Source organism: Cydia splendana, chromosome 20 (assembly GCF_910591565.1).
Source record: "Cydia splendana chromosome 20, ilCydSple1.2, whole genome shotgun sequence".
Taxonomy (NCBI): domain Eukaryota; kingdom Metazoa; phylum Arthropoda; class Insecta; order Lepidoptera; family Tortricidae; genus Cydia; species Cydia splendana.
Window position 1 is genome coordinate 14,615,389 of NC_085979.1, and position 26,566 is coordinate 14,641,954.

Genomic DNA, 26,566 nt, shown 5'->3' on the forward strand with positions numbered 1-26,566 from the left:
GACACGCATGCTATAAACATTAACGTAGTTTTTTGTTTCCGTAGTGTTTTGTGTTTTCCGTTATGGATACCTCCGCACCGCAGGGACAGCGCGGAGGTTATGTCGGACTTTCACCGACTGAAACCTCCCAGTAGTCCTCCTCGGCGCATTTCGGACGGCTCTGGGATCTCCAATGAACGCGCCAGTGCCGTCCTAGCGCTATGCCCCTTTGTGGGTCCCCTCTTTTTTCAGTCGCAGTCCCTAGCTGCGACCGTCTCCGATCCCGAGAACCCCTTTTAGTCGCCTTTTACGACAGGCAGGGGATACCGTAGCCGTATTCTTACGCCCGGGCTACAGGGCGCTGTTTCCTTTGGCCTATGACCCATGACGTCACTTACCGTCCGCGAACGTGTTTGGTTCTCATGGTAACTTGACAAGTGTACTAAATCTTTTGGTTAAGACTTATAAATTAAATAATAAAGGTTAATATTACGCCTCCAGGGGTTTGCCACTTCGCTGTTCTGTCGGCTACTTCGCGCTGTTAAGATTTTTCCACAGCCCCTTATATAGTAAATTTGGTTTCGGAATAAATCGCTCTCCACTCTGCCAATCTGTCTTCACTTTCCATCAGGTATGACTAGAGCCCATCGCCGATCAGTTTATAATAAAAAAAAAAATAGTATTAACACATTCACTGCCCCCGACGCACGTGTACGGGGTGCGTAACGGTCCATATAACAACTTTTGATATATTTTTAGTCGATATAACGATTGAGGGACATAATGCACTTTTGCTATAACAATACATGGTGTAGTATTCGGGATTAGGGATCTAAGTAAAACCACCAAGATAGCTAGACCAAGACTGATTTATTTTAATTCTAAACCTACCGCACATTCCTCAGCTACCCACATCTATAATTATGATGATATACCTATGTATGTATACAACATCTTCCCCCTTATGAATAAACATGCATATTTTCATCTGAGGTACACCAAGCTTAAAACACAGTTAACCTAGCCAAGCAAAATCAAACTAGAATCTTATCTTATTAAATGCATAACAAGACCATCTATATATTTATATATCTTTTTTAATATCTAAGTTTATATATTTATTTAACAATCACTACAGTAACACTACTAAGCTTCTATCTTATATTTTATAATATTACTTCTACACCTTTTTTTTTTTTTATTAATGTTACAAAAAAAATTAACATGCAGCGATACTTGCACTAGGCCATTGTGAACCCTATTACATTGCATTAAGGTTCATCACAAGGTTATTAACTGTAATTAGTGTATGAATACAATGCAGTTGATATCGTTTACTTTTGCTAAGCACATTACTTATTTACGAGTTACCTATAACCATAACTTATAACTATTTATGATATCCTTATTTACTAGTTGACATTTTAAACTTGATACGTAAGTTAGATATAGACAATGTTTTTCGTTACGTATTACGTACCTAAGTGGTTTTATATATATATATATATAATAGCAAATACACCATTCATAGGCAATATTTATACCATATTAACTTCAGCTTTATAACTAAAACCTATCCGGCGTGCGTACTCGCCGGCCTGAACGAGTGTAGCGGAAAGCGGAATCTTGATCAGCTGTGGCCTGGGGCCCACGGGAACTCTGTGGTCCCGGTGTTTGACCTCCGCCACACTCCTCCAAGTCATCGTAATAGTATTTTGGAATATTTACCCCTGAACTGCTACTATTGCCAGAGCTGTCAGTGGGCGGCGCCGGCGCCGCCGGTATGATCTGCTGCCTGTTGCGGCGGTATCGGCGGCCGTCCGGCGTGCGCACCCAGTAGGAGCGCGGCTCGGCGGCGGCGCGCTCCACCTGCGCGCGCACCCAGCGCCCTCTGCCGTTTATCTCGGTCGGGTCTCGAATACGCACCTGCTCATTATCTTTTAATGGTTTTAATGACCTAGTTCCTCTATTGTAATATTCCTTCGCTTTGTCATTCCTAATATCGCGTCTGATTGCTATTTCTTTTCTCACCGGAGTCTTAGGGTTCAATAGGCTACTTTTTACCGGTAACTTTGTATTTAATCTCCTACCAAACAATAACTGAGCAGGTGAGTATTTTTCACCCGATATTGGTGTGTTGCGAAAATTCAACAGTGCCACGTAAAAATCAGTTTTAGTTTCTTGTGATTTTATGATCATATTCTTGACCGTTTGCACATTACGCTCCGCAAGACCGTTCGAGCGAGGATAATGCGGTGAACTAGTAACCTGTTCGAAATCCCAATCCCTAGCGAACTCTCTAAACTCCTGCGACACAAATTGACAACCGTTATCTGATACCAATCTTTGCGGTATCCCGTGACGTGCAAACATCGGCTTCAAAATACCTATCACTGTCGCGCTTCTCAAATCCACTATAGTGGCCACCTCCACGTACTTGGAGTAATAGTCAACCACGAGCAAATAATGTTTGTCCTTTACCTGAAAAATATCAGCTGCGAGCACCTGCCAAGGCCTATCGGGGTCGGCGTGCGGCGCGAGCGGTTCGCGCGGCGGCGAGGCGCGCCGCTGCGCGCACGTCTCGCATTCGCGCACCGCGCGTTCCACGGCAGCCGCCATGCCCGGCCACCACATCACGTCTCGCGCTCGTCTCTTGCACTTCTCGATGCCGAGATGACCTTCATGTACCTTCTTGATCATTTCGGCCCGTAAACCATTAGGGATAATCACCAAGTCGTTCCGAAAGACTACGTCCTCCACGACATGGATCTCATCTCTGACCTCCCAGTAAGACTTAGCTTTTTCAGTTACAATACTTTTGGTATGCGGCCATCCCTTTCTGTAATACCCCATTACTTCACACAAACTCTGGTCTATTCTCGTTGCCTCTCGTATTGCCTGCATTTTAGTGCTACTAAATGGTAGGTTACTCACTAGAGTATTTATATGTAAATTTACCTCCTCTTGTACCCGGTGATCGCTCCTACCGCCTAAATCCGTGGTCGCCCTTGACAACGTGTCAGCCACGTACATCAGTCGCCCTGGTACATAACAAATACTTAGAGAATATATTTGCAGTTTTAATAACATACGTTGTAGTCTTATCGGTGTCTCGTTCAGCGGCTTTTTGAAAATAGCCTCCAATGGCTTATGATCCGTTTCTACCGTTACCTGAGAGTGCCCATAGATAAATTGGTGAAACTTACTGCAGCCAAACAGGATAGCGAGGAGCTCCTTCTCTATTTGAGCCCATCTGGACTCGGTGGGAGTGAGCGTGCGCGCGGCGTAGGCCACGGGCCGCCCGCCCTGCAGCAGCACAGCGCCCAGCCCGCGCGAACTCGAGTCCACCGACACCGTCACCGGCTCATTCGGCGAGTAGTACCTAAGTGTCGGCGTATGTGCTAATTGACGCTTAAGATCATTGAATGCTTTCGTGTGCCCCTCATGCCAGTCGAAACTTATATCTTTTTTTAATAGCTCCCTTAACGGCTCCACCTTATCTGCATAATTATGGATAAAACGAGACACATAATTTGTCATGCCTATAAAGCGTTCTAGCCCTTTTTTGTCTTCCGGAATAGGCATATTTTCGATACACTTCACCCTATCTGGATCAATCCGAATTCCATTTCTATCAAGTATGTGGCCCAAAAATTTTACAGTATCCTGACCAAACACACACTTGTTCTTATTGAACTTAACCCCATACTCAGCCGCTACGCGCATTACCTCCCCCAACCTCTGATCGTGTTCATCTCGCGTCTTTCCGTAAACTAATATATCGTCAATAAACACCTCCACACCCTGCCTTGCAAATAATTTATACATTATACTGTGAAAAACTTCTGACGCACAACTGACCCCGAACGGTAACCTGAGGAAGCGGAAGCGCCCAAAAGGGGTCGCGAATGTGCAAAGTTTTGAGCTAGGTTCATCTAGAACACACATATAAAACCCTTTACTCGCATCTAACACCGAAAAATACATGGCACCCGAGATATTAGCCGTTATTTCATCAAGAGTGGGGAGTTGGAAATGGCTTCGCTTTATCGCTTTATTTAAATGCTGAGGATCCAGACATAGTCGAATATTTCCATCCGCTTTTTCTACTATCACAATATTGGAGACCCAGTCAGTCGGTTCACTAACTGGCACTATTATATTTAACTGCTGAAGCCTTTGCAACTCCTCCTCTAATTTTGGCCGTAATTTAATTGGTATTTTTCGAGACCCTCTAACAACAGGCGGGACAGTTTCATCAATTGTTAACTTATGTAACCCCGGTAACTGGCCAATTCCCTCAAATATGTGCTTATGCGACGCTATCATCTTACTAATGCTCGAGTCTTTAATTTCATAAATACGCTTTATTAATCTTAATTGTACGCAAGCATCTCGCGATAACAAACTGTCACAGTCGGCGTCTAGCACATATATTTTTTGTCTAATTATAGCATCATTAAAACTCAAATCCGCTTCAAAACAACCTACAACTGGTAATATATGTTTACTAACCTCTTTCAATATTGAACTCGCCTTACATAATAATTGCTTATCAAATCCGGCACCCACATAATTGTTTATCGAGATAACTGTCACGTCCGCGCCGCTGTCCAATTTAAACTGCACCCGTGCTCCGTTTACTACTATCCACTCGTACCAGCCCTTTCTGTCAACACTTCCAATTTCAATTCCCCTTATCATAAACTCCTCCTCTTCGCTCATTTCCTCCGTCGATTGACACGATAACTCACGCATCGTATGACTCACAAATCCGGACGACCGACAACATCTCGCGAAATGGCCTCTCCTATTACACCTAAAGCATGTCACTTGCACAGCTGGACATCTGTTGCCGTCATGCGCGTAGCTACAATTCCAACATCGGCGCTCCCTTCGGCCGGCACCGGCAGCGGTCGTGGCGCGGGGCCCGGCGGGCGGCGGGCCCGGGCGGCCGGCGGCCCGCGGGCGCGCCACGACGGGCTCGATGGCGGCGCTCGGCGCAGGCGGCTCCGCGGCGCGCACGGCCCCGGCCTGCTCGCTCGCCACCTCGGCCGCCCTGCACCATGCTGCGGCGTCTTTTAACTCCAAGTCCGACTTTCTGAGCATCCTTTCCCTCAGCTGGCCATCTTTTATCCCCCTTATCATTTGAGTCAAAATCAAGCTATCCCTTAGATCCCCAAATTTACACGATTTACTTTTCACTTTCAATGTGGCATAATATTTCTCAAACTTGTCACTTCCCTGAGAGCACTCAAAAAACAGATGTCTCTCAAAGTTAATGTTTTTTGTTGGGTCACACCTCGATTCAAACTTTTCGCACAACACATCAAAATCGTCCTTTTCGGCCTCTTCAAAGTCCAATTCTTCATATATTTCACGCCCACTTTTACCAATGATATGTAAGAATAACGCACATTTTTCCTTCCCCGATGCCCCATCACGCCCCGAAGCTACCAAGTACCAATCGAATGTCTTTTTCCAATCACGCCAATTGTCCGCCATATTACCGTTGCTGCCGTCGCATAACGGCGGCGGCTGTTGTAAACTTGCATAGCCCTTATTCTGAGCGGCCGACCCTGCAATTTCTTTTCCCGTCATCACTAAACAACCGAGACGTCCGATTTACGATTAATACACTGAGTTATTTACACCTGACACCATGTAGTATTCGGGATTAGGGATCTAAGTAAAACCACCAAGATAGCTAGACCAAGACTGATTTATTTTAATTCTAAACCTACCGCACATTCCTCAGCTACCCACATCTATAATTATGATGATATACCTATGTATGTATACAACACATGGTATATTCTTAGAGCGTCTAACTAACATCAAGCATAATGAACTTGTAATACAACGACTTCTAATCTAACATTAACAGCGTATAACGTATATGTCATATAATTATGTTCGATATAACGCTCAGTTGGCATACTGTAGTACTGGTATAATTTGTAATATTTACTACTATTATAACAACCTACGTATTCGAACTTAAGGCAGGTCTCAGTTAGGTACGACGACGAGCGAAGCGAGGAGGAGTGTTAGGTAGAACTGCGACCCTACAGCGCGCGAGCCGAGCGAGCGAAGCGAGCGTGCCGCGGTAGCGGCCGGCGAAGCGCCAGAACCGACTTTTTTTTATTATAACCTCAACTTATGTTTATACATTTGAATACATTATACCATGAATACTTATAACAAATATTCATTATATCCAGTAAACGTTATATCGAATAGCTTTTATATCGATTAAGCATTATACCCCATGAAAATAGTTATTTTGTTGTTATATCAAAAGTTCATTATACCGCTTAATTGATTATACACCATGAAATTATATCAAAAGTTGTTATATCTTTTGAAAATATATCAAAAGTTGTTATACGGATCATTACACACCCACGTGTACGTCCACCGTCATACAAGTTTGTTCCTAGGCCACGCCCCCTGGCAGTGAATGCGTTAAGTTGTCAAGTGAAGTGTTTCATTACAAAACTTTTTACAAAAAAAAGCAAACCGACTTCAAAAAGGATGAAATAAAATATTATCCTTTTTGAAGTCTATGCGTTACCAACTGATATGTTTGAAGTCGGTGCCAAGCCAAATTTTGAAGCATACCATGATTCTGGTGCGATTCGATAAGGATGTACCTACGTTGGATTGCCTTACACGACGACAATGAACATACTTTCTGTAGGTACAGTCGACGTTAAAAATATGTTTACACTTTTCGCCTTATAACAAAGGTGTAAGGTGCAAAAGTGTAAACATATCTTTGACGTCGATTGTATCTAAGAACACACCTCAGAACACACGATCAAACCTTCTTGGCGCAGTCTGTACCATGTTTGTCGGCACATTAGTGGAAATCCAATGCATTTTTTTTCCGTCGTATTTTTTAAAGAGCATTTCTTACTAATGCTCGAACAGTCTATAGCACGCAAGTGTGAGATTGGGACTGAGTAATTTCCCGTCCCTTATCCAGAGGACTACATTTCAAAATATAAAACAATTCAAGAAATTTACCTTCTTGCCAAATTTCACCTAAAGCGGTTCAGTTGTTTAGCCATGAAAAGGCGACAAAGAGGCAGACAGAATTACTTACACATTTGTAATAGTTATTAGTACAGTTCTAATGGGATTTATAGCCATAAAGCTGATTATTTTTGACTGGTATTGTTTCTACTTGGCTTGGCACCGACTTCAAACATATCAGTTGGTAACGCATAGACTTCAAAAAGGATAATATTTTATTTCATCCTTTTTGAAGTCGGTTTGCTTTTTTTTGTAAAAAGTTTTTATTTTTCCATTTTTAGTTTTAACGCATTGTTAAGAGCGCGACGCATGAATGAAAAACAAGATCATGTTTAACACTAAATTCGTGTACCTATTTCTTTAATAAATATGTAATCAGGAATTTTCTCGAGTCCGTCTGGGAAATTATAATTCCTGTCACTACTACACTAAATCCATCCTCCGCTCCGCCACTGACCCAATCCCTCAACGCCCCGATCACTCAACCTCACAGCGCATCAACCCCTGATCCAGGAACCCCTCGACCCTGAACCAGAAATTTTCTCGTGTCCGTCTAGGAAATTATAATTCCTGTCAACTAAATCCATCCGCCCGCCCCGCCACTGACCCAATCCCTCAGCCCCCCGATCACTCAACCTCACAGCACATCAACCCCTGATCCAGGAACCCCTCGATCCTGAACCAGCAACCCTTCAACCGCCATTCCCCGACCCCTTAATCCCTGACCCCTTAACTCCTAACCCTAATCCCCGATCAGTAGCCTTACCAGCTTACCACGAGTTTGACATTGATATATTCGCTAGCATGTTTGTAACTTGCTTCCTATGCATCTCGCTCGTACTAACCTTAGTGTGAGCGAGATGCATAAAAAGTTACATTTAGATGCATCTTGTTAGGGAATAACGACTTGTTAGCGAATGTGTCAATGTCAAACTCGTGGTAAGGCTACAGTTGCAGTACATCAAATTGGTGGTTTTCGGAAGCAAATGCTCGAGTTACTTTAGAAAACCCCGAAATCACTTAACACGTGCCTTTAAAAATTGAGGAGTTCCCTCAATTCCTCATGGATTCCATCATCAGACCAGAACCAAAAATAATACGGAAACACCTTGGAGGTAACTTCTTCCAAACAAAAAAAGAATTACTCAAATCGGAACACAGGTGCCGGAGTAATCGCTGAACATACTTACATTTAAAGAAATCATCATCATTATCATCAAAATAATCATCATCATCAGGTCTACTTCATCAAATTGGTGGTTTTCGGGAGAAAATGCTCGAGTTGCTTAAGAAAACGCCCAAAACACCATGCATGTGCCTTTAAAAATTGAGGAGTTCCCTCAATTCCTCATGGATCCCATCATCAGAACAGAACCAAATTAAAATGGGACCAACTCGGAGGTAGCTCCTTTCAAACAAAAAAAGAATTACTCAAATCGGACTACGGATGTCGGAGTAATCGGTGAACGTACATAGAAAAAAAAAAAAAAAAAAAATAGCCACAACCGAATACAGAACCTCCTCCTTCTATGAAATTGAAGTCGGTTAAAAAGGTAGGAAGTGCAGTGCAGTGTAGTCAGTGAACACGCATATTTCGGGTTTTTCAGATGAAGGTTCGCGGTGATTCCTTGAAGCCGGGCGACGTGCTGCTCGCCAACCATCCCAAGGCAGGCGGCTCCCATCTACCGGACCTTACCGTCATTACTCCCGTTTTCCACAAGTGAGTGTTAGTGCCACCCCACACTAGCGTCTCCCGAGCGTCCATGTCTAATCAACTCTATGGCCGCTGCTCGACGCAACGTGAAATTGCTGCGCGACGATTTTTCTTTTCCAAAAGACGCTAGTGTTGGGTGGTTCTTAAGGATCGACCACACCGGAACATGACGCAGCAGTGGCTTGCGTGCTTTTGTGCATACACTTTGTTGATGATGTTGCTGTAGATAAAAATCGAAGCCAATCATTTGCATCAATAATTAAAAGCCCTCTATGTCTAAGATCTACCAAAGAAACCATTCCTCACTCATCTCTTTTACAGCGGTCGTGGCCGTCCGATATTCTTCGTGGCGTCCCGCGGACACCACGCCGACATCGGCGGACTCACCCCGGGTTCCATGCCGCCCCACTCCGTGTCTCTTAAACAAGAGGGGGCTGCCTTCAAGTCATTCCTGCTGGTGGATGCAGGAAAATTCAATGAGAAAGAGCTTACGGCAGGTTAGACCTTATTATAGAAGCATTAGAGCCTAGTATAGTAACTTGTACTCAGGTTGGACATTCAAGTCATATTTGTTGTGATAAATTGAGGGATATTACCATGTGGAAACATGTTTAAGTCATACGGGATTGGCGCAAGATAATGGTCAATAGTAATTCCTTTTCTTACCGCATGGTAGACAACTGTTAAGAGTACTGTTCCAGACCTATCACTTTCAGGGCCGTCTTAATCTATGCCGCACTATGGGGCCCTTGGGCACATAAGATTTTGGGGCCCTTTTGGAAAAAAGCGAATTAAACTAACATTTTTCTACTATGATCTTCTATTTATTATGGGTAATCAAATATACTGTTACTGTCTGTCCTTCGGGGCCCCCTGAGGATGGGGGCCCTGGGCATGGGCCCCGTGTGCCCTTATGGTAAAGACGGTACTGATTACTTTACTCTAGAAGAGTACTGGGCCAGCGTGGGGTCTATAGCCTAAACCTTCTCGCGCATGAGAGGGCCTTTGCCCAGCAGTGGGACGTATATATGCTGAATGATTACTGTTCCAGAGCTTATGAAGCCGGGCAAGGAGGAAGGCTGTTCGGGCACGCGGAACCTGGCCGACAACCTGTCCGACCTGAAGGCGCAGGTCGCCGCTAACCAGCGGGTAACCTATCTATTTAATTATCCCTTCAAGGTTTATATGAAGTTAAGTAGCCGACACAGTTGGGTACATCGTCTTGTAAATTAACTTTTGAGCAAGTGCAAACAACAATTAAGCGCATAATTGGCGCTGTATAGCCCTTTTAAACTGGATTATCATTATTATCAAACAGTAAGAAACCTAGTTACCGCATTGGCCGCTCTTCCATGTGGGCTCTCGGTTTCTAATCATTTTTAAGTGAATCAGTAGCAATTAAATTAAAATTTAATAGAAAATATCTTGCACCAATAAATTTCGCTTATCCAGGGTATCCAGCTAGTGGGCGAGCTGATAAGCCACTACGGGCTGGACGTGGTGCAAGCGTACATGGCGCACATACAGAAGAACGCAGAGATCGCCGTGCGGGACATGCTCAAGGTAATTTGGACCTTATCGTTACAGTTGTAGGGTTGAAATTTGACTACTGCAAGTTTTTAATGTACAATATTCGCAAATGTCTTGTCCTTGTGACGTAATACTTTGGTTATCTCGCTCACAAGTGAGAGTTATATTACTATAATGTTCATAACCAGGTTCGAGTCGTTAATCCGTATCCGTAGGCGTCGTCCTAATACAACGCGACTATACGCGATATATCGCAAGCGCGAGTCGCGCGATTGTCAATTAGTACACCTATTCGAGTTCAACATGTTTGATCGCGTGTTCGCACGAGTAAAATTTGCGCGAACTTGTGATAATCGCATTGTATTCGGACGACCCCTTATTGTTACCTTTTGCATGAGGTGTAGACTATGTAGCTTCTTCATTTCACTATCCCAATAAGGGCCACGTTCTCTGAGTTAAAACAAGGAATATTAGATGTCCCATGTCCATACAACCTTATCTAGCATTCGGCAGAAGACTACAAATATTATCCTTAACTGACATTTCAGGAAATAGCGCATAAGACGTACGCGAGTACAGGAGCAACAGTGTTGAAAGCGGTCGAGTACCTGGACAACGGTACACCTATAGCTCTCAGCGTCACTATTGACAAGGACACGGGCACGGCGCTCTGCGACTTCACGTGAGTACAGCGTATGAAAACCAATGGAAGGAAGGAATTTAAATCCATGACGTGAAGCGTTAGCACAGAATAAGTAATAGTATTATACAGAACGGGTACGCACCGCCCCGCCCCGACTCGCATTACCTCGCCCCGCGACTGGCCGCGACATGAATCTGGCGGACTTCTGGCGTCTTCTCAGTAAAGCGACTTACCCACACATACACAATGACGCGTGTACAGACGTGCCGCGCACACATATAAACGCAAATGATTTTTGATGTATGGCGTGTCCGCCCTGTGGCGTTAGTAAGAGATCAACGCTATATCATGACATGCCCGATAAGTATGATCGTGTAGTTGGAACTGATTGTATGTTGCAGGGGCACGGGCGTGGAGGTGTGGGGAAACCTGAACTCGCCGCGCGCTATCACGCTTTCAGCGCTCATCTACTGTCTGCGTTGCATGGTGGGCCACGACGTGCCGCTCAACCAGGTACGCTTTGAACAATGTATCAATAAAGTCTGATTCCATTTTATTTACGAGGATTTATAGTATTTTATAGTTCCTTAACCTTTTGAACGCCACAGACGGCAATTGACGTCAACGCAAAATCGTGACAGCGACGCCAAAGATGGCATTTGACGTCGATCGTTTTTTGATGAAAATCTACTGAATAACACCCCACTTTTAGGTTGGCATTATTTATTCACACGACTAAATTTTACCCCCGTAGCGTCAGTGGCACGGCAAATGGATCCGCCCTTTGGCGTTCAAAAGGTTAAAAATATTGAGAACCACGGAACGCTAATGTTAGCCAAAAGAATTAAATTTCCGACCCATTTCGTACCTTGACAATCAATATGAAAGTCGCTAGAAACCTCATACTCATTCACTGTGACAAAGTACAGAATGGGTAGGAAATTAAATTTTTTGACTGTATATACTGTCGATTAATACTGGACTTTATCGTGTGTGGCTTAACCACGGACAAGACATCCTCCAGACTGAGCATAGTAGCGCTACCCCCTCTGCCACAAATATACGGTAGTTTTACTCCATTTTCGAGTCAAGTGTCTTTGTGTGACGCCCGTGTCTTTGAACGGATCAATCACAGCACGGGACTCGCTCACCTCGTCCCCCGCACCCCTGTATTTTTGGCAGCATCGGTTTCATGAAATAATTGCTTTAAACTCCGTCTAGAGGATTCCTAGTCTATGGGCTTAACCTAACGTTGTTGGCAGGGTTGCCTGAACCCGGTGCGGGTGATAATCCCCGCAGGGTCCATCCTGGACCCGTCGGAGTGCGCGGCGGTGGTGGGCGGCAACGTGCTCACCTCGCAGCGCATCGTCGACGTCGTGCTCAAGGCCTTCCAGGTAAACTGACATGTAACCATCTTGTTTTGAAACGAAATTTGGAAAAAGGTGATTATCCTCCTAAGGCCCAGCCATACAATAGAAAAATCCAGAATTTGCCACTGAAATTTGAATCTTTGTGCAGAGAATAGAGTTGATTTTGGATTTGGTTGAAAATTGAACGAAACAAAACAAATGCGATTGTTCCAATTGAATATTATTGAAATTTCATCGAACTGAATAAGTACTATAGGTAGGACCATGGGCCTTAGAAGGATAAGGATTCGAAATTTAAAATGTGAATGTCGCTGACAGTTTTATGTCTTATAATGTTATAATAAGCGTGACATCTCTCCAACTTATAGCAGGGGTGCGAAACTCCTCCTTTCGGGCATTCTCGGCTCTGTTCGGCTCAGTATTGCTCCGAGCAATTATTAGGGTTGGCACAACTTGACGTCCCCTGCGTGTACGACCACAGATAATGACCTCAATTTTGACAACCCTCAATAGCCGAAAGGGAGTATAATAATTAGGGGTATTTTCCCTTTATATACATAAGAAAGGGACAGCATGATTCGTCCCTGAATCGCTGTCAAACTTCGGTTTTGTAGGAAATTTCATTTCTGTACGGTAGTACTATTACTTATTCTGTGCTTATAGTGAGAATCGCTTGGTAGTGACGACACAAAGAAAATCCCAAATAAACGCGTCTGTTAGTATTATCCAATATGTATGTTTCAGGTGTGTGCCGCGTCTCAGGGCTGCATGAACAACCTGACGCTGGGCGAGGACGACTGGGGCTACTACGAGACCGTGGCGGGAGGCAGTGGGGCGGTAAGTTAATTACTCTAAATTTCCGAAACGGTAGAAGCTCATGAATTTATTCTTACTTCAATCCAAGATGGATTGTAACAATTTACGTTCAACTTGAATTAGATATTTTTTAGTTTAACAGCTACCTAGCTCATGTAGAAATTACATGTTGTCTTATAAACGCATGCGTAATTGTGGCGCACAAACTATAATTTGTAACGACGTCAACAGTTTACAATTTGGTGCCCGATACCAGGATATCTAACTCGTACTTACAAGGCGGTACTAATTATACATATGTTTCTGATGTACAAACAGCAACACTCCTAACTGTACATCGGTGGACCTTGTTACGAAAGGCATAAGGTCCACCGATGTACAGTTAACAGTGTGGGCGATGATACTCATGCCAATTTTTGTAAGAATTGTGTACGGCCTATTGTAGTTTTCCGTTATGTTTTTATTATTAGTGATGCGTAGCCTCTGTTATCAATTTGTTTCCTCATACAATTATTGTATCTTCCTAAGGCCCACGGTCCTACTTATAGTATTTCTTCAGTTCGATGAAATTTATACCATATTCAATTGGAACAGAGTTGCATTTCTTTTGTTTCGCTAAATTTTCAAACAATTAAAAATCAACTCTATTCTCTGTACTATAGGTTCAAACTTCATTGGCAAATTTTGGGTTTCTGTATGGATGGGCCTTAGGAGGTTATGTGAGTTTTTCTTGCTCAGGGTCCAGGCTGGCACGGATCAGGCGGCGTGCACACGCACATGACCAACACGCGCATCACGGACGTGGAGATCGTGGAGCGGCGCTACCCCATGCTCGTGGCCGAGTTCTCGCTGCGGCTTCACTCGGGCGGCCGAGGTAACACTATACTAGTCAGGGCCGGGCACGGCCACGTTCAGGGAACGTATGGGGAACCATACGTGACCAGGTTAGGGAAGGGGGGCTCTTAGGTTTTGGTCACGTAGTCAATATTCTAAGGAAATCTCGCGCTTTTCGTAACTTAGCGCACGACACTATACTTGTAGTCATAAGCATAGATATTGGGACCTATCTCTGAATTCTGAATTATGTAAAAAGACTAATCGAACTAAGTTAAAAATCTACGAATTCCTTGCTTCATAGGGCGTCTCTGTCGGTTGGCAAATTTGGGAATCCGCAGTTTTATTTTCACCAAGGCGATTGGTGCTAGCATTGATTTTATTTGTCAAAGAAACAAACTGTTGTGCTTCATGCGATGCTTTTTCTCTGATCTGGCCGCGTAGCCAATATGCCAATCGCTTACGCTCCGTAGCGATCGAAACGCAATTGTCACTGTCGCACTAATATGGAAGAGTGATAGAGAGACATAATGCTTTTCGCTGTCGAAGCGATAGCGATTGTAACCTTGGCTAGGCCTGCTGTCTTATACAGTGTGCGTGTGTGATAACTGGCTGCTTGCAGGCCGCTGGCGCGGCGGCGACGGCAGCCGCCGCGCGCTGGTGGTCCGGCGGCCGCTGCGCCTCTCCGTGCTCACCGAGCGCCGCGCCTTCCAGCCCTACGGCATGAACGGTATATCTCTTATAACTATAGATTTCATACACCCCACACTTTCGATCAATTCCAGACAATTTTTTTCACATCACCTATTTGGAAAAAGGCTTTTTCTTCCCTGCTAGGAGGGATCAAAGTAACACTTTTCTGTTCTAGCACACTATTTTTATATTTTATTGCAAATTTTTTTTTAGCTTAAATAATCTGTTTAAGCATCAGATTGAGTCAACACTAAGTTTTTTTTTTATTTTCCTCATAGTGTATGTGAAAAGCAGTATGTGTCACACGGTATCAAAATTATTTCGTCTTGGGCGTTAACACTTGAATCCCTCATTACGCTCAGGATTCAATGTACGCCCTTGACGGAAATATATCATTTTGATCCCTTGTAACACAAACTACTATAAATGCTAACTCTTACTTTCCATCCATCTACTTATTCAGCATTCCCAAGTAACTCTCTATGTTTTCTACGTTTACTTATATAGGGAGTATGCGGGACCTGTAGGGGACAACAAAGGAATGCCCTGTTTATTAGCGTGAAGCTATTAATTCCAGCCACAACTGCCACAAGATTGCAGACCCTGTAACGCGCGCACTTCCTATATTAAACATATACATACCTAGTACTACTTAGGTCTTAGCATGATGTTACAATCCTATATTCTCTGTTTTGTATATAATTACAGGCGGCGAGCCGGGTGAGAGAGGCTTGAATTTGTTGCAGCGAGTGGACGGACGGGTCATCAACCTTGGAGGGAAAGCCTCCGTCGAAGCCTACCCAGGGGTAAATATTCACTAAGCTTTGTTATATGAGCCGTTTTCAAGGAAAAAGTCAACTTCTTTTGCAATTCATCTACATAAGTCTTTCTGATAATGATAAAGCGGCATATTAATTTGTCAAAAACATATACTGTAATTAAGGATCTTTCTCCCCAATCAAAGCCCATTTAACACCAATATTATGTACGTTCTGAGTGGTCCGGTATGACCTGGATTTACTTAACCTTATCGAGTACCGCTACGCTAAAAAAACATTGGTAATTTGATTGCCATTTTTATATTATAAAAAAATCCGTACATTTCTCATTTTTATCCATTTTTCAGGATAAGTACATAATGAACTCGCCTGCCGGCGGCGGCTACGGGTCGCCTTCGGAGTCGCCTCCCGCCGACTCCCGCGCCGAACAGCGCAGCGGCTTTCTCGAGCGCGGCAGCGTCTACGAGTACAGGAGCGCCCAAGAATCTGTCTGAAGTTTCACAATTGTGAAATTTTCCACTCCAAAATGGAAACTTCTCTTATTTCTCATGAAGTTTTCCATGCAATTTTAAGAACATATTCAACCTTTTAAAAACTTAAACGTCGATCTTTTTTAATTCAAGATGTTATAAAGTTATTGAACGTGAACTTTAAGATACGTCAATTAATAGATCTAGAAACGATATGGATTAGATGTGTCAGTGTCAAATGTGACGTTTATTCAAACAAAAACGTCACTTTTGACACTGACACATCTAATCCATATCGTTCCTAGATCTATTAATTGACGTATCTTAAAGTTCGAATCGGGCAGCTAGTCTATATTTTTATATAAATATTATTAGGTTTTTGAAAGCGAATTTCATTAAGTAAAGAAACTAACTCCGTGTTTTTTCTACTAGTTTTTATGTATCATTGTTATTTTAATAATAGGTATAATGCTTTTGTAATATTAATCGTGTCATATTTAAAATAACAATAAAGAAAAAAGTACAATAAAATCGAAATATGCATTTAAGATAAATATTAGTATAATATCAAAGATTTTTTTAGGAATAACGCAAGTTATTATTTACTTACATGTTATCAGTTTAAATAAAGTTTGATTTATATGTTGTTATTCAATTTTATACAAAGTATTGTTAATGTTGTATGTTTTTAATCAATAAACAAATTATATCAAAGTTTGATACTAGAGTTTTTGTGCTATCTTATTACGTTAAGTTTGTTAAAACCAGTTTTTGATCCTTCAAACAGATCTTTAAAATGTTTAGATAATTTTGAATGAAATAGCCCCTCTTTTTTCGACCAGTGGTTCGGGGTCTTGCAACATGTATAGCATGAAGATTTCTACAGTCTAAAACTTCATAATTTTGATTACATAGTACCTTACATTACATATAACCTATTTCGCCTATGAATGTTCTTTCTACATCATTAATCTTGCTGCATTTTACAAAGTTTTTTGAGTCCTTTTATCATAGAAAAAGAAACTCCTAAACCTAAAATTGTCTTTTGTGAGATACTTCAGCAGAAACTAAAATGATCCTTTAGAAGTTTAGACGATGTAAAATCTCTTCATTCCCAACATGACACCTTTTGATGAAGTATAACCTCTGTACAAGAGGTAGAACCTCTCTACAAGAGGTAGAACCTCTCACGAGTGTGTACGAGTAGAACCTCTCTAGATGACGTAGAACTTCTCATCAACCACGGGGCAGACGGCGCCCTGTCAGGAGTGGTCGGGGACGGCAATTTATAATTTAGAGTACGTTGAACCTCCTTACATGATGTAGAATCTTTTTAGATCTAATACTGTAAGTAGCTCGTCTTGACAAGAGGTACAACTTGTCTAGATGACGTAGAACCTCTCTAGATGACGTAGAACCTCTCTAGATGACGTAGAACCTCTCTAGATGACGTAGAACCTCTCTAGATGACGTAGAACCTCTCTAGATGACGTAGAACCTCTCTAGATGACGTAGAACCTCTTCTCGTCGACGACGGGGTGCGCGGCGCCCTGTCAGGAGTGGTCGGGCGCGGCGGCCAGCGCCTCGCGGTTCTCGTACGCCCAGAACCCGTGCAGCTCCAGCAGGATAGACACCGCCGTGTGCCCGTGACCGCTGCAACGATAACAATATCCTGTTACATTGCCTCTCCTCCATCTCAGAATAAATAATAGTACTAGGTACAGATGGTTCACTCTCTAACAAAACGCGTCTATTACGTCTATGACCGCAAGGTGGCGCAAAGGCGAGCAGGCGTCCGTTCCGTAGCGGTGCGCGACACAAGACCAGACGATTCAACGGAGCCACCCCGTTTTGTCGCCTAAATAGCGTTTAGTTTTTAAGTTTATAAAATGCATATATGTACATGTTAGTATGTAAGGTAATTGTAATATGGCCCTTGTAGCCTGATTTAAATTTTTAAATAAATAAATAATTATGAAAAGTATACAAACCTGCGTATGAGGTCCTGCAGGGTGATGCGCGAGGGGTGCTCCGGGCGGATCATGTCGAAGATCTCGTCCTTCACGTCCTCGAAGTTGACCGGCTCCGCGCCGTGCGCCACCATCTGCTCCTGGATGGCCTGTGCAGAGAATAGTTAACACTCTCATAATACTGTTTTTCAATCGAGACAGAAAACTGACCTTACGTCTGAGTATTTACTCGTACATCTTGTATATTTATATATTTCGGGGATCTCGGAAACGGCTCTAACGATTTCGATGAAATTTGCAATATGGGGGTTTTCGGGGGCGAAAAAATAATCTAGCTAGGTCTTATCTCAGGGAAAACACGCATTTTTGAGTTTTTATGTTTTTTGAGCAAATCTAGGTCTCCCAGATATTTCATTTTATAGTGACCGGATTTTAAAACTTCAACAGTATATAATACATTTCCGGTTGAGTTTTTTATAGTGTAGACGTGGTTACAGGACATAAATTAATTATATGTCATTGCGGCGTCACAAATTGTTGTTTTACTTGGCCTATTAAGTTCAATGAGTTAAAAACGTGTATATTTTTTTCACCACAAAAGGAAAATACGCCTTGGTGACTGCAAAAATTGACTAGAAATTATTTATTTAAGTATCCACCACTTGTGAATTGCCCATAAATACACAATGAGAACTGAAAGAGTTTAGGGGAAGGTCAGTCCAGGATTATTGTGCATGAAGATTTTTTATCAGACTGAAGGAAGCAAAAGACAATACCTTGAAGAAGTAGTTGAGCGTGAACTTGTCCAGGTAGCCCTGCGAGTTGATGTCGAGCAGGCGGAACAGGTAGGCGAGCGCGGCGGGCTGCCTCCTGTTCTCTAGAGCTAGCACTAGTTTCAGGTAGGTCTTGTAGTCTAACCTTGAAGAAGTAGTTGAGCGTGAACTTGTCCAGGTAGCCCTGCGAGTTGATGTCGAGCAGGCGGAATAGGTAGGCGAGCGCGGCGGGCTGCCTCCTGTTCTCTAGAGCTAGCACTAGTTTCAGGTAGGTCTTGTAGTCTAACCTTGAAGAAGTAGTTGAGCGTGAACTTGTCCAGGTAGCCCTGCGAGTTGATGTCGAGCAGGCGGAATAGGTAGGCGAGCGCGGCGGGCTGCCTCCTGTTCTCTAGAGCTAGCACTAGTTCCAGGTAGGTCTTGTAGTCTAACCTTGAAGAAGTAGTTGAGCGTGAACTTGTCCAGGTAGCCCTGCGAGTTGATGTCGAGCAGGCGGAATAGGTAGGCGAGCGCGGCGGGCTGCCTCCTGTTCTCTAGAGCTAGCACTAGTTCCAGGTAGGTCTTGTAGTCTAACCTTGAAGAAGTAGTTGAGCGTGAACTTGTCCAGGTAGCCCTGCGAGTTGATGTCGAGCAGGCGGAACAGGTAGGCGAGCGCGGCGGGCTGCCTCCTGTTCTCCAGGGCCAGCACTAGTTCCAGGTAGGTCTTGTAGTCCATCTCGCCGTCGTAGGTTAGGCACTGTTGGAACACGCGTTGGAGGAACGCGCGGGTTAGGGTGCCGGAGCCATAGCTAGAAGGAACAAAAATATAAGGCTGTTTGTTGGGATTTAGAATTACATTATAAAACAACCGGCCAAGTGCGAGTCGGACTCGCGCACGAAGGGTACCGCACCATTACGCAGAAAACGGCAATAAAATCACGTTTGTTGGAGCATATCGGAGCCCCACTTAAATATTTATTATATTTTGTTTTTAGTATTTGTTGTTATATCGGCAACAGAAATACATCATCTGTGAAAATTTTAACAGTCTAGTCAGACGCAGACGGACAGTGGAGTCTTAGTAATAGGGCTCCCGTTGTTACCCTTTGGGAACCACAATAAAAAGCCTTACCCAGCCAGCTCGGAGATAGACAGCATGCCGTTGTGGTCGCGGTCCAGGTTGAGGTACTGGCCGTACACGCGCAGGGCGGAGGCCGCGCTGAACCAGTTCTGCTCCTGCAGCTCCATCGGCAGGTCTTCCTCGCGCAACTACAATCAGAGTTACCCAGCCAGCTCCAAGATGGACAGCATGCCGTTGTGGTCGCGGTCCAGGTTGAGGTACTGGCCGTACACGCGCAGGGCGGAGGCGACGCTGAACCAGTTCTGCTCCTGCAGCTCCATCGGCAGGTCTTCCTCGCGCAACTACAATCAGAGTTACTTACCCAGCCAGCTCCAAGATGGACAGCATGCCGTTGTGGTCGCGGTCCAGGTTGAGGTACTGGCCGTACACGCGCAGGGCGGAGGCGACGCTGAACCAGTTCTGCTCCTGCAGCTCCATCGGCAGGTCTTCCTCGCGCAACTACAATCAGAGTTACTTACTCAGCCAGCTCCAAGATGGACAGCATGCCGTTGTGGTCGCGGTCCAGGTTGAGGTACTGGCCGTACACGCGCAGGGCGGAGGCCGCGCTGAACCAGTTCTGCTCCTGCAGCTCCATCGGCAGGTCTTCCTCGCGCAACTACAATCAGAGTTACTTACCCAGCCAGCTCCGAGATGGACAGCATGCCGTTGTGGTCGCGGTCCAGGTTGAGGTACTGCCCGTACACGCGCAGGGCGGAGGCCGCGCTGAACCAGTTCTGCTCCTGCAGCTCCATCGGCAGGTCTTCCTCGCGCAACTACAATCAGAGTTACTTACCCAGCCAGCTCCGAGATGGACAGCATGCCGTTGTGGTCGCGGTCCAGGTTGAGGTACTGGCCGTACACGCCCAGGGCGGAGGCGACGCTGAACCAGTTCTGCTCCTGCAGCTCCATCGGCAGGTCTTCCTCGCGCAACTACAATCAGAGTTACTTACCCAGCCAGCTCCGAGATGGACAGCATGCCGTTGTGGTCGCGGTCCAGGTTGAGGTACTGGCCGTACACGCGCAGGGCGGAGGCGACGCTGAACCAGTTCTGCTCCTGCAGCTCCATCGGCAGGTCTTCCTCGCGCAACTACAATCAGAGTTACTTACCCAGCCAGCTCCGAGATGGACAGCATGCCGTTGTGGTCGCGGTCCAGGTTGAGGTACTGGCCGTACACGCGCAGGGCGGAGGCGACGCTGAACCAGTTCTGCTCCTGCAGCTCCATCGGCAGGTCTTCCTCGCGCAACTACAATCAGAGTTACTTACCCAGCCAGCTCCGAGATGGACAGCATGCCGTTGTGGTCGCGGTCCAGGTTGAGGTACTGGCCGTACACGCGCAGGGCGGAGGCGACGCTGAACCAGTTATGCTCCTGCAGCTCCATCGGCAGGTCTTCCTCGCGCAACTACAATCAGAGTTACTTACCCAGCCAGCTCCAAGATGGACAGCATGCCGTTGTGGTCGCGGTCCAGGTTGAGGTACTGGCCGTACACGCGCAGGGCGGAGGCGACGCTGAACCAGTTCTGCTCCTGCAGCTCCATCGGCAGGTCTTCCTCGCGCAACTACAATCAGAGTTACTTACCCAGCCAGCTCCGAGATGGACAGCATGCCGTTGTGGTCGCGGTCCAGGTTGAGGTACTGGCCGTACACGCGCAGGGCGGAGGCGACGCTGAACCAGTTCTGCTCCTGCAGCTCCATCGGCAGGTCTTCCTCGCGCAACTACAATCAGAGTTACTTACCCAGCCAGCTCCGAGATGGACAGCATGCCGTTGTGGTCGCGGTCCAGGTTGAGGTACTGGCCGTACACGCGCAGGGCGGAGGCGGCGCTGAACCAGTTCTGCTCCTGCAGCTCCATCGGAAGGTCTTCCTCGCCCAACTACAATCAGAGTTACTGACCCAGCCAGCTCCGAGATGGACAGCATGCCGTTGTGGTCGCGGTCCAGGTTGAGGTACTGGCCGTACACGCGCAGGGCGGAGGCGGCGCTGAACCAGTTCTGCTCCTGCAGCTCCATCGGAAGGTCTTCCTCGCCCAACTACAATCAGAGTTACTTACCCAGCCAGCTCCGAGATGGACAGCATGCCGTTGTGGTCGCGGTCCAGGTTGAGGTACTGCCCGTACACGCGCAGGGCGGAGGCCGCGCTGAACCAGTTCTGCTCCTGCAGCTCCATCGGCAGGTCTTCCTCGCGCAACTGCAAAGTCACTTGTATTCATTGTGATGGAATATATAATACTATATTGCAATAGTAAAGACAAAGAGAATAGAATGTACAGACGCGGATAGTCAAAGTAAATTATCTAGCCACTGTAAATTTACTGCCATCTTTCGACAGATGATTAAAACTGTTAGAACGCTATTTGACTTTGATCCTTATTCTTTCACTGATATGTGTTAATTTGTTAAATATTGAAATCAAATGGCATTCTAACAGGTTTAATCTTCTCGAAAGATGGCAGTAAATGTACTGTAGCTACATAATTAATATTACCATGGCAGTAACTCTTATTTCAAATTCTCTTTGGTAAAGATATCACGGACAAGAACCACAGTCCGTATAAGCTAACTTTACATCGACTTGGAAGCTTGTGGAAGTTCTACTATTAAAGTAATATTTTCATAGGAATTTGACGTTAATGGACTTTCACACTACTGCGAAGTCTGTGCAGAATTACCTTAGTCCGTATCTATCAAGTAAAGATAGAAAATGGTAAAACCTGAATAATTAACAAATATCATACAAGTACCAATCTCTTTGCACTCTTGCATATTGAGCGGAATCAGATTTGTCAAGTAATGCTAAGATTTTCGTCAAATAAAAATACTTTACGGAATTCGTATTTTCACCTATTTTGCGTCTTTAGAACGAGGTAGATCAGCAATTGTCTCCTTCTTACTTCAAGCAAATCGTCCAGGAATGAGCAGGACAGCACGTCCCGTATCCTAACGCGGCCCACGCGCAGCGGGTCCAGGAAGAACAGGAACTTGCGCGCCGCCGTGCACACGTAGAACGAGCTGAACGAGGAGTCTAGACCGTCTAGTGCTGCTAGAGATGGGACTAGCTCGGCGATGTAGCTCTCCAGGTCCTGGGACAGAATTAAATGTCATTGTTTTAAAAATCGGGATGGATGAGTAAGTGTTTTGCTTGTCTGGGTGTTGGTCACAATTTTCTACATGTGAATTGTTACTATTTTAACGATAGGGTTTTTTTTTTAATAAGCAAACGTTGCGTTATCCGGCGATGGCGAGACGAGCTAGACTTCTTTTTAAAAGAATGGCCGAAGACTGCTCCAAACCGGGAGGAATGGAAAAAACTCAATAATAATAAACAAACGTGTTCGGTGAGGTAGCCCTGCCCGGTGATGTCGTAGAGCGAGAGGGCGATACATGTCTGTCGTAGCCACACTTTACATCACGTAGTTGAAGATACTTCCACAGTGAAGTACAGTCTTCATTACTCACATGTTCGGTGAGGTAGCCCTGCCCGGTGACGTCGTAGAGCGAGAGGCCGATACGCGTCTGTTGCAGCCACACGCGTCGCATGACGTAGTTGAAGAGCGACACGCCCCGCACGCGCCCCGCGCCGCCCTCCGCCGCCTGCAGCCGGCCGAACACTTCCGCTGTGAAGTATGGCCTGCGAAATCAAGATCTTGTAAATCACTAAAACGCTAAACTAATGTTCCGGATTTCTTTTTTGTGGGGAGACTATAAGGAAGAAGTGTTCAGGACCAGACCTAGCAACAAGAACGAATCAAAAGCATCCATCATCAGAGTTATAGAAGCCATACCCTGACCGACGTTACTATATGAACAATGTTTTAGTCCGATGTAGAGCTTACATTAAAGAGTGTGGGCATTGAAAACAAATAATTTTTCAGTAGTAATGTTTAACCAATAAATTCCTTAATGTCTTAAGTAGCAACAAGTAAATGTTAAGAAAAACGGATTTATTAAACTTTGTTTGTGTAGCAACATTCGTGTCAGCTTGTATGTATAGGTAATTATGCTGTCATATCTATTGTGATCATACCTGTACTTGGGCCCAGCCTCATCCCTGATCTTTTTAAACTGGAAGTAGTCTATCATCAGCTCATCATTGTTAGACGTGCTGTAGCTACCATTAGACTTCTCCAGCAGACTCCAGAGGTGCTTCAGCTCACTGTTGTCCAACAACTCCTTACTTTTCTTCTGCAGGAACTGCGCCCGAGTCTCCTCTCTCAGCTTTTGAGCCAACACCTCGTCGGGACGAGGAAGTTTGTAGTAAAACTTAGGTATTTTCTTGTAAGACTCTTCGTCTCCTTCTATTTTCGGCTTGTATAGCTGTTTGAAAGTTTCTATTTCTATTTTCCTACTTTCCTCCTTAGTGATGCTAGTGTTTGTGTCTGTAATAGTAGTACCACATTTAATACTCAAAGGACTTCTTACATCTTGTGTCAAAAACAAAACACCATACCTATGAGTTGCCATGTTTTGTAATAAGGTCAGCGTGGAGAAAAACCGTATATATCTTGTATTTGTAGACATAACCCACTTACAGATAGTTGGTAGAGCAGAAGGTGTGAAGCTCTACCCCTCTGACTGTGTCTGAGCGACAAATGCATACAAATATGAGAGTTCTTGCCCTATGATGACCTTCCCTGCAATTCTTATATGCTGGTCTTCCCCACAATGGTAGAGAAATATAGTAAGAATAGAGTGCTCACTCAAGCAACTTGGCCTGATGGCGAAGCGTCGAGGATTACGAAGGACGAAGGCCGACCTCCTCATAGGGCCGAAGGCCTGAAGCGTCACACGAGAGGGGTAAATCGAATAGGAAAAGTGTCTTGACAAGCTCACGTCACGCCATGGCCTAGTTTTGTTTAATTGTAGCAGTAAATGAAATAAGCATTAAATATACAGAAAGTATTGAAAAAAAACCGGGCAAGTGCGAGTCGGACTCGCGCACGAAGGGTTCCGTACCATAATGCAAAAAAAAAACCAAAAAAAAAGCAAAAAAAAAACGGTCACCCATCCAAATACTGACCACTCCCGACGTTGCTTAACTTTGGTCAAAAATCACGTTTGTTGTATGGGAGCCCCATTTAAATCTTTATTTTATTCTGTTTTTAGTATTTGTTGTTATAGCGGCAACAGAAATACATCATCTGTGAAAATTTCAACTGTCTAGCTATCACAGTTCGTGAGATACAGCCTGGTCACAGACGGACGGACGGACGGACGGACGGACGGACAGCGAAGTCTTAGTAATAGGGTCCCGTTTTACCCTTTGGGTACGGAACCCTAAAAAGGTCATCAGCATAAATAAATTGATGCTATGTCAGGAGAGTCTTTTTAAAAGGGCTTATGTCTCTATGACACCATACAAAAATTAGTCCTAAAGACACTTTACATGTGTAAATAAAACAGAAGACAATTAAACTCATAAAGTATTTAGCCTAAGTTTCTCCATTATTCTGGTTCGTTTAGAAGGTGAAGGTGCCATTGAAGTAGTTACACAAATAAAGTGACATAGGATTTCAGTTTGATTTAATAAAAGGTGTACAATTTTAGTAAGTTTCTGTAAAGATCGGAATAATAAACCACAAGCTCTCACCGTCCAACTTTTTGATGTACTTCCGTAAGCGATCTTTTAGCATGTTGTTAACTTTGATTTGTGCTTCGTCCAAAGGTTTCTCGACCGTCTGTGTGTTTTTGGAGTCATCATTTTCACTTTTACTGTCTTTTTCGGACATATTGCATTCAATTTATTCTTGTGTCGTTGCAGAACTAATTCAGAAGTAAATAAATAAATGCACAGACAGCTGCAAACCAACTATTCTAAACTGTCAAGTGTCAATGTCAAACGCGTTTCGTTTCATGAATTACATAAAAACCAACCACATTTTTATAATCAAATCTTATAATCATCGCTTAAAAATGTGTATTGATACGAGTTACAAGCACAATGTTATTTATATTTTTATTGAAAAGATCGTAAATAAATACATAATTATACTAATGTAGAGTAGTAATTCAATTTTATAAAAAAAAACGTGTAGAGGAACGGTTAGGAAAATGTTATATTTCTATTGGGCAACAGATGGCGCTAGTAAACAATCTGATATAGTTCATTGCTCTATGTAAAAGTTGTTAATAAGGCACAAAAATTGTTGTAATACAAGCTTTGCTAACGGTACTTTCTTTATCGTATCCACTTAAAAAGCTTACTGACATTCAACTCATTCAAGTCAATCCCACAACCAGAAGTGGACTTAAATTGACTTAAAAGATTCCGTTACGTTAATACGCTGTTAGCACAAGTTAACTTAAGGTTTGTATATACATATATGTTAAATTTACGGAGGTAGGTACTTACGTACGACGAAAACTTAACTCTGCTCATAATTTCTATAAACATTTTCTAATTCTCCCACATTAACCGCTTACAACGTAAGCTAAACCCAATAATTTAATAAGGCGCGGATTACAAGCTGTAATCAGTTAACAATAACCGCCGTTTTGCAGCAATCTGCCTATTAGCGGCCTAATACTACATGACGACGCGTTAAATGCGAGTGAAACCCCTTTGCGTGCGCGCACCTAGATTGTATGGATATGCTAACAACAATATAGATAACTACATCTGCCGGATAGTTAAGTCGTAGAAGCACTGAATTCAATAAAGTAACATAAACAACGCTATTATGAGGTGTCCCTCTTCTAATTCCTTAGTGAAAACACAGACAGAGTTAGTTATTTGTAGAGATTACGATCCTACCTACCTCTCCTGGATGTTGGATAAATTATACTTAAGAGTATGATTTCAAACAAACTCACTTCTCACTTTGATCATTAGATCAGTGGTTCCCAAAGTTAACTAGGCTCCG

General features: G+C 44.0%; 2 protein-coding genes across 2 annotated transcripts in view; one reads left to right on the forward strand and one right to left on the reverse strand.

Annotated features, from left to right (window-relative positions):
• The window catches only part of LOC134800519 (5-oxoprolinase), a 37,198-nt gene extending 20,613 nt beyond the window's left edge, over nt 1-16,585 (forward strand). Inside the window, exons 19-30 of the mRNA XM_063772989.1 lie at nt 8,628-8,740; nt 9,056-9,231; nt 9,786-9,883; nt 10,187-10,297; nt 10,813-10,946; nt 11,309-11,420; nt 12,170-12,301; nt 13,022-13,114; nt 13,832-13,967; nt 14,550-14,657; nt 15,329-15,426; nt 15,747-16,585. Coding sequence (XP_063629059.1) covers nt 8,628-8,740; nt 9,056-9,231; nt 9,786-9,883; nt 10,187-10,297; nt 10,813-10,946; nt 11,309-11,420; nt 12,170-12,301; nt 13,022-13,114; nt 13,832-13,967; nt 14,550-14,657; nt 15,329-15,426; nt 15,747-15,893 — 1,458 coding nt within the window. The 3' untranslated portion in view covers nt 15,894-16,585. The remainder of the gene's footprint in view (nt 1-8,627; nt 8,741-9,055; nt 9,232-9,785; nt 9,884-10,186; nt 10,298-10,812; nt 10,947-11,308; nt 11,421-12,169; nt 12,302-13,021; nt 13,115-13,831; nt 13,968-14,549; nt 14,658-15,328; nt 15,427-15,746) is intronic.
• Nucleotides 16,586-16,695: 110 nt separating this feature from the next.
• Nucleotides 16,696-25,511, reverse strand: LOC134800521 (serine/threonine-protein phosphatase 2A regulatory subunit B'' subunit gamma-like). Its single transcript, XM_063772991.1, has 8 exons — nt 25,294-25,511; nt 23,731-24,082; nt 23,163-23,334; nt 22,598-22,786; nt 21,758-21,894; nt 19,184-19,397; nt 17,861-17,988; nt 16,696-17,522 (listed from the first exon to the last, which is right to left on the reverse strand). The coding sequence occupies exons 1-8, from the start codon at nt 25,430-25,432 to the stop codon at nt 17,423-17,425; spliced, it is 1,431 nt and encodes a 476-aa protein (XP_063629061.1). The 5' UTR covers nt 25,433-25,511; the 3' UTR covers nt 16,696-17,422.
• Nucleotides 25,512-26,566: the final 1,055 nt, after the last annotated feature.